Raw genomic sequence first — 8,304 nt, 5'->3', positions numbered from 1 at the left:
ACTCTACTCTTAATCTTGGAACCTCTTCTAAACTTTGGAACCTCCTTTTGAACCTTGGAACCTCCTTCTAAACCTTGGACCTCCTTCTAAACCTTGGAACTCCTTCTAACCCTAGAACCTCTTCTAAACCCTGGAACCTCCTCCTAACCCTTAAACTCCTCCTAAACCCTGCAACCTCCAATGAAGACAAAAGCCTTCACTACCTCAACCATGATGATACACGTTCCTTTTACACATGCATGCACTATGTTTCCTTACCACACTTAAGCCTGCATCTCTCACTGGAACACGACTCAAGGTCCTAAGCTACATGTATACTACAAACGACAACCATGATATATCTGTAGGTGACAAAAAGCCTCAAAACCCTACATACTGAGAATACCCTGCTCTTCCTGCGGAAGCCGTGGGAAAGTGCCAATAGTATTTCATCCATAACATTGATGGCCTATGATTAGATTGATGAATAGGAACAAAGCATTATACCAATTATTTTATTGATGGATTTACACTTTCCTCTTCTTAAAAAATTTTTTGGGATTCATGTCAAGATCAACATCTTGTGGTGAATTTCGGGTAAAAATAGCATCTGCAATGATTTTATCCTGAGATTAAAGAACTTGCAATCATATTTAAATTTGGAATGCATAGAGCTTACACACAAATTTTGTTGAGCATGGAGTAAGTTACCCATAAGCAATATAGCCCTAACATTTGTAAGGGAATCTAATTCAAATGTGGGCCCTATTTATTGCCTCATGACCATGAGGTTTCCTTAGATTTTCTATTCTGATTAGCTCACTATTAGTGACCCAAAAAAAATCCAAATAATCTATGGTGACACTACTTCATCAATTTATTATGAATTTATGTTCTACTTGATGACTCCTTGCTCAAGACATTATAATTGTTCAATAGGTCCCGAATGTTGGGGGGATCCAAATAAACTTTTAGCAAGAAAAGGAATGAGAATCAAGACTATATAGCAGTAGGAAATGCACTTAATCAGCTCCTTTTGAGATATCATATTGAGCCTTGCAATTGAGATTGCCAATGTATATACAATCAAAGCTACATGCTATTTCTATATGTAATTTCTGAGTATCTGCAATAGCAGAGCTGCTTGCAGATGTTGATTTCTTCTCCAGGAAAGCAGGGCTAAATTTCTGTTGTGATATACATAGATCGCCTTCTAAGTATGTTCCTGGCGTGTCAATGGTTTACAAGTTGTTCATTGTCTTCGTTAGGAAGAGAAACTCTTCTGAGTTTGCCGTGCTTCTTCTGCGCTCTGATAGAACTGCGATGGTCATATTTTACACACGTTTTTGAGCAGCCTGTACAGTTTGTGCACGCTCACACAGAGGTAATCGCGTAACTGGATCTTTCAGGAGGTTTAGTAGTGTAAGTGGAGTAATGTCAGCGGAGCTTTCTCTGATCTCTGATGATTTCCTTGTATTTACAAAAAGGAATGGATGAATTATTGTTGACGATTTCTTATGCTTTGTACAGTGCGGTGCAGTTCTTTCAAATTACTCCATCCTGTCAGGAGAATCCTCCCGTTCAGAGAGTCCTATAAATAAAAATTTATATGAGAGGAGTAATCTCTGGTTCCCGCTCCCTCCCAGCCCATCCATTCCTCCCAGTCTTCCCAAGAATCATCATTTATTCCCATCATGCCTTCCATGTAAGGATTGTAAGACATCTCTTCTTCGTCCCGCTGTCCTCGTCGACTCAGTACAGCCTGCAAGAGCAAGTCATGGCACATGAGAGTTTTGTGTGCAGGTCCAGGGAGCTTGTCTGAATGATGAATACATTGAATACGATCGTGACGCTCTGTTTTACCTCGTAAGCTTTGTTGATTTGCACAAATTGGGCTTCACAAAAGTCTCCTTTACAAACATCTGGATGAAACTGCAAGTGAAGAAATAGTTTTTAATGTGAGGATCACGCTCTGAGCCACATTCGTAGTGCTATTAGCTTTTGGCAACTATCCTTAATTCTTGAAAGAATAAACTTTCCATCAAACGGCGTTGCACTGTCCAATTGAAGGCAATCTAACATCTGTGGAAGTAAGATAACATCAGTTTCTCACCTGCAAAGCCAGGCGTCGATATGCCTGCTTGATTTCCTGCTCAGAAGCACCGAGATTTACTCCCAGAGTGCGATAGGGGTCTGAACTAACGCATACAGCCCTGGCTAACGAGCTCTGTTTCCGTGATTGGAGAGGGGTCAATCTGGGACTGGGGCTACTCACGAAGCTGCTTCGAGCTCTCAAATCAAACAAGAAGGAACTAGTGGAGTTGAAAACTGCTCTCATTGCACTGGCCATGTTTCTCCACAGGGAAAAATCCAAGTCGTCGACCGACCGACCCTGAAACAGGTCGACTTGACGGGATGTTTTTGGGAGATAGACCAAGGGAGGAAGCACAACTTTGGTAATCGACTCGCTTATTCTGAAAACTACGAAAAAAAAAGCCAATTAATTTTGGACGAGTGGCGATTGATAGAGGAGCTGAAAAGCTGTGCCGAAGTTTATAACGATGAATGCCCCTACTATTGTGACGAGGAAAACATGTTTTAGAAAGCGACCGGCGGAGAGCTGGAAAGCTTACAATCCAGGCAAAGATATTTTAAGCAATCAGGAATCCGGATTCAAAGACAATTACAGAAACGGAGTTGATAATGAGCCAACAGCTGATAACATGAAAAATCGAGTTGAGTAATTAAAAGAATTGGAAAAGACCCACAAACGGCTGACCAGCCAACAAAAGATGCGGTCTAAGACGTCAGTGATTACGGATGCAACTCACAAATCAAGTCGGCAATCAATCCGCTTGTCAAATGAACAACACCAATGACAACCCATCGCATGATTTAAATTTGGAGCAACACGTTATTCATGATTGGACATGTGAGCGATTGATCATCCACCTCTGATTATGGATATTATACCTTTGTAGATTATAAAAGCTGATCTCATTATATACATCTCATAAGTAAATAGGAATCAGGATTCAGGAACAACGTGGTTTGGATGAAGCGATTCGGATCTCGTCCTAATAAGTTAATTTTCGGACTCCGAAGCACGATCTATTTCATAATCGTACGTTCGTAAGCTCTGAGCCTCTTACGTACATCTCATCGGTGTTCACACAAAATGTTCTTGCCAACAGATACAAAAACCTTTAACTTCAAATTTTAGAGGTTTTTTGCAGGTTTTGTTCGAGTTTTTTTAAACTAAACTTAACTTTTATGGCCAACAGATACAAAAACGTCAAATTGTAGAGGTTTTTTGCAAGGTTTTCGAGGTTTTTCGCCAAAAGATACAAAAACTTCAAATTTTAGAGGTTTTTTGCAAGTTTTTAGAGGTTTTTTGACTAAAATATCTAAAAATTTGGAGGTCGCGTTGGGTTTTCTGTGAACACTGCATGATGTTTTAACCAAATTGCTCGATCTGTTCTGTAATCATATTAGCTGTCATCTCATAAGCAAACTGCTCGAGAAATTTGGCATTCATTTCATACGGCTAACGGTTCAGCCATTGCTTCTTGAAGATGGTACGCTTGTTGAATGTGAGAATCCATGACTCCAGCCTCCAGGGCTGTCCCGCCGTGAGATTAGCGAAGCTCATTGGGTTCCAATTATCAATATTGCTAGCAATCAAGGAGCACGTCGGATCAACTAATAAGACAGAACGTCGCCTTTTTTACGTAAGCCTAAACATTAACATCTAAAGGTCTTCTTGTCTACACGATCGATTTAAATATCCGTTTGATAGTTTGATTCCTAATCAGAAGCAGAGGCATTGCCCACAACCGATCAGTATGTGACCACGATGGACTAAAAAATCCGTTTGATAGTTTGATTGCTAATCAGGGGCAGAGGCATATTGCCCGCAAACCGAGAAATCACCATTAAAAAAAGATACTTAAAAATATTCATTGTTGAGACTCACATCTGCATCCAGATTCCAGCTAAAGTCGCAATTAGAAAGCGTCTCATGGATTGCTCAATCGTTGCAACTTTCCAGCAATGATATTGTTGAAGTATTTTCGTTCGATGGCCTGCATCTATCCAAACGATCCAAGGACGATGCAATATTATGCAACCCTCGTCAACTAATTCCTCCCGATGATCACCCATGCTCCCGAGTCCCCAGTGTCCACCCGCTTCATTCACTCACAACACTAGCTCCTTTACCGCAAAATTTTCATCGTTTGCATCGCTCACACACTCTCCTGTCAAAATTCTCCTACTGTCCCAACACATCATTTGGCACCCGCTCTATATGAGACACAGAGTTTATATTACTTAAATCACTCACAATCTGCACTCCATGTGGGAGAAACCCGTGCTTCCTATTCTAATTGGAACGCGTAGAATCGCTCACAAACATAACCATTTAAATAATCCAGCCGAATATTCAGCGTTTCAACCCCTTTGTAATTGTTACACAAAGAAATGGATAACTTTTTTTGGCATGCCAAAGGCCAAGGCAAATGCCTAAGGTTTGTTTTGAGGTTCTTTATCCGCGAAGTCCTCCTCCAAATTCGTGAGCGATCTAAACTTCCCACCACCGGCCATGTCAACACCAAACCTCGTAGCTCCAGTATCCTCGGCTCTGCTTCTCGCTCCTCCTCCTCCCTCGTCCACCCTCTCGACCTCACAGCCTTCCTCCCCTCCGAGAACCTCAAATCCTCCTCTCCCCCTAAATCTTGTGCCCAACGCGATTGCCTCTGCCATTGTCCCGCCAGAAAGTCGGCCCTCCTGCACCGGAGCTCACATCACAACGTCGGATCGGAAGCCGACGTTTTTTCAGAGGATGTTAATGACGAAAACGTTCCGGCCGAAGGACGCAGCAACAATTGGGGGTTTGATGATAATGTGACGTTTTCCAAGGAGTGCGAGGTAGCCCTTACTTAAACGCACCGTCTACGTATGGACTTGACGTTGAGCGCCATTGTTCATGGGGCATCAGTGGCAGCACTGAAGTAATGCATTTTTAAATTTCTGTTTCGAACGATGGTGGATCTTGCCTGCTAATCCTGTCATGTTCCTGAACTTACTACGCCTCAGGCTAAGCTTGGAGAAATGCTGAAGCTAAACAGTGTGGCTCACGTCGCTCTCGAAGACCCACCTGATGCACAAAGAACATGAGAGGGGATTTAAGGTTTTCCTTATCTAAGGGTGAGGTTGTCCCATTGCTTTTGGCACACCTAGTGAAATTTTCACCTTGTTAGTCTTCATAGCCCATTGGAAGCTTGAAAGATCTACCTATTCACTCTTAGCTAATTTCTCCATATCTACACATGTATTCTATAGGCTCTTAACCTCAAGAAATTATTCCATGCATATGACTTAGACATTGAAGAGGAAATTTCATTTGATTTCTTAGGTCAAGTGGAGAAGTAATCCAATTAACCTAAGGTCAAAGGGATGGCTTCGAAATCTCATGCAAAGAGGGGATTGAACCCCAGACACCTAAAGTTTATTCATCTAAGGGAGGTCACTCCATCAAGGATGCCCCTTGGCACCCTTGTATTTACAATAGGGATGGTGCCTCACATGACTATGCTTAAAAGAGAGATGGAGGTAGGGAAGATCTAAGGGGGCACCTTATCCTCCGGGGAACAATTATGTAGTTAACTTTTTTGGTAAAAATAGTAAGTCTCTTTCACAAGGGAGATCTCCAAGAGCATGATAACTAGCTTGAAGAATTGCATGGATGGAAAATCCAAATTGTTAGCTCAGTCTCGTAGAGTTGCAATGCACTTGATGACTTCTAAGGGATTTTTGAGCAATAACATAAGAAGATGTCTCAGAAGGTGACTTTTCTACAAGAGAAAGCCATCGATGTAGCAAAGGCAACAAAACTTGAGAAAATTCTCAAGGAGCGTGCAAAAGCCAAGGTAGAGGAGGCAAAAACAAGGGCCTTGCAGGAAGGAGAGTGAACTGAGGCCATTGCAAAAATGGTCAACATGGAAAGGCATAGAAGAGAAGAAGTAGAGAAGCGCATCAAGGAGCTCCCGGATAGTAGGCTTGAAAAATTCAAAACGGATGGAGACATTGTCGAGAAGGAGCTGAAAAAGATACAAAAGCATTTTGAAGAATGGAGAGCCAAAAAAGAGGCTCTTTACAAATGGCTCTACAACATGCAAAACACATTAAGCATTGAAAAAGACCAGATGATGGAGAAATTGAAAAAGGGAGAATGCAAAAACTAGAGCGGTGATGAGAGAGCTTCAAGGCCAAGAAGAATGGGATCTAGAGAGCAGCCACAATGGAGAAGACAATGAGGTAGCTTTCTAGGCCAAGAAGGATGCAAAAGAGCATCCACAGTGGAGCAAGTTGCAGCAGCCATAGTGGGGGTTGTTATCTAGAATCACTTTTGTAGGTTCAAAAATTAAGTTGTTACCACCAGCCATAGTGGGGGTTGTTATCTAGAATCACTTTTGTAGGTTCAAAAATTAAGTTGTTACCACCAGCGGGCTTGCATGATCAGTAGTGTGCAATGGGAGTTGTTATCTAGAATCACTTTTGTAGGTTCAAAAATTAAGTTGTTACCAGTCATTGTTACCAGTCAGTGGGCTTGCGGGGTAGGGTGAGGAACAAGGAAAGGGGAAAGGAGGGGAGGGAGGAAGGGGAGGGGAGGGGAGGGGAATGGCGAAATCAGGAGCAAGTTTTGGTGTGGATTTTGAGGGCAGGAGCAGCAGCAGTAGACAGTATCAGATAGCACAGTGATCGAGGTGGTCACCGAAGTGTACCGAGATCAGAGAAATGATATTTGACTGTTCGGGACAGTCAAACACTGTTTCACCGTTTGCTATTTTCAAATGGAGCTTGAGATGGATCACTATTGAAAATTTTTTGTTTCAGAGGAAATGATGTTCTTGGAGATGAGCTGCTGCTCCTCCCCGTGAGCTACTGCCCCACCCTCTCCCTCTCTCAGCCAGCCCCCTCTCCCTCTCCCTCTCCCTCGCTGCCCCCCCTCTCCCCCCCTCGCTGCTCCTCCTCTCCCTCCCCTCTCGCCAGCCCCCTCTCCCTCCTCCCTCACCCTCCCTCTACCCTTCCTCCTCCCCACCCTCCCTCTCCCCCCCCCACTGCCCCCTCCCTCTCCCTCCCTGCTGCCCCTACCTCTCCCTCCCTCCCTTCCCCTCAACTCCCCTCCCCTCCTCCCCCCCTCTCTCTCTCTCTCTCTCTCTCTCTCTCCCCTGTTCTGTGCCCCTTCTCCTTCCCTTCCCTTCCTTTCTCCCTCCCCTCCCCTTTCCCCTTCCTTTTCCTCTCTTTCTTACCTCTCTCCCCTCTGTCAACATCTCACATGGACACAGATCAACTAAAAGCCTTGTGGGCATGCCTATGCCATGTGGACAAGTGCATTGCACTAGTCCCACCATATGTATCAATGGCCATCCATCGGTGAACCGGGGACATGTACATTCCATACATGCATGTGGAGTGTCATATATGATGCCATATCTACGAGACTTTAGAGTTTTTAAACTCTCAAAAGGTGTTTATTGATACCGTTATAATATTTTGAAGATTTTAGAGGACTCTTATGGTATATTAATGTCATACATGGGCCATACATACATACATTAGAGGACTCTTATTGTAGTAAATTAATGTCATGCATGGGCCATACATACATATATACATTAATTTATTTATTCATGCATTTAAATTATTTTTATGAATTTAAAGTATAATAAGTAAAGTAAATAATTAAGAAAAAATTAAGTCTTTTGATGTAACTATTAATGAGAGTTTACAAGTGTTTTTTATGTATTAAACTGTGTCAAGTTAAATTTTATAATTTTGATTGAATTTCCTTCAAAAAACTCTTTTAAATTACTTGTTTTTATGTTTTTAGCTTTGTTTTGAAGAGTGTAATTTTTCTTAAATTATTTCCAAAATCTAGTCCAAAAGTATTATGATGCCAAAATTTGATATTTTTTATTTGGCATTGGTATTGCTTTTCTCTATGTTTGATAAGAGTTTAAGTGTCAAGTGATAGCCTAGCAGCTCTCACTTATTTCTATTTTCTAAGATATTGTATGGGATTGAGAGGATGAGTGGAATGGATAATTGTAAATACCATGTGTATGAATGATTAATACCTTGGTATGGGGTGAGAGTTATTTGTGTATGGGATATTATGGGGTTTTTAGAAAATAGGAAGAGTGAGTCATATAAAGAGGTGGGCTCATGTCCATGTGTTCCAATAATATAAGAGAGATCACATGCCAAGCATGTGGAAGGCATGTGGAGGAGTGTGGAGTCAAGAGGAATCCTTCTAGAATT

At 42.1% G+C, this 8,304-nt stretch overlaps 1 protein-coding gene across 1 annotated transcript; it reads right to left on the bottom strand.

The window, feature by feature from the left end:
* Positions 1–954: 954 nt before the first annotated feature.
* LOC147883474 (chaperone protein dnaJ 8, chloroplastic-like) lies at positions 955–2,486 on the bottom strand. Its single transcript, XM_087399936.1, has 3 exons — positions 2,093–2,486; positions 1,843–1,911; positions 955–1,741 (listed from the first exon to the last, which is right to left on the bottom strand). Exons 1-3 carry the CDS (start codon positions 2,327–2,329, stop codon positions 1,571–1,573), a joined length of 477 nt encoding a protein of 158 aa, XP_087256062.1. The 5' UTR covers positions 2,330–2,486; the 3' UTR covers positions 955–1,570.
* Positions 2,487–8,304: the final 5,818 nt, after the last annotated feature.

The sequence above is a fragment of the Dipteris shenzhenensis genome, chromosome 28 (genome assembly GCF_047967505.1).
Source record: "Dipteris shenzhenensis isolate YYH24624 ecotype China chromosome 28, Dip_SZ_1.0, whole genome shotgun sequence".
NCBI classification, from domain to species: domain Eukaryota; kingdom Viridiplantae; phylum Streptophyta; class Polypodiopsida; order Gleicheniales; family Dipteridaceae; genus Dipteris; species Dipteris shenzhenensis.
Note: the sequence above shows the minus strand (reverse complement) of the source record. Positions and strands in the feature narration are given on the sequence as shown.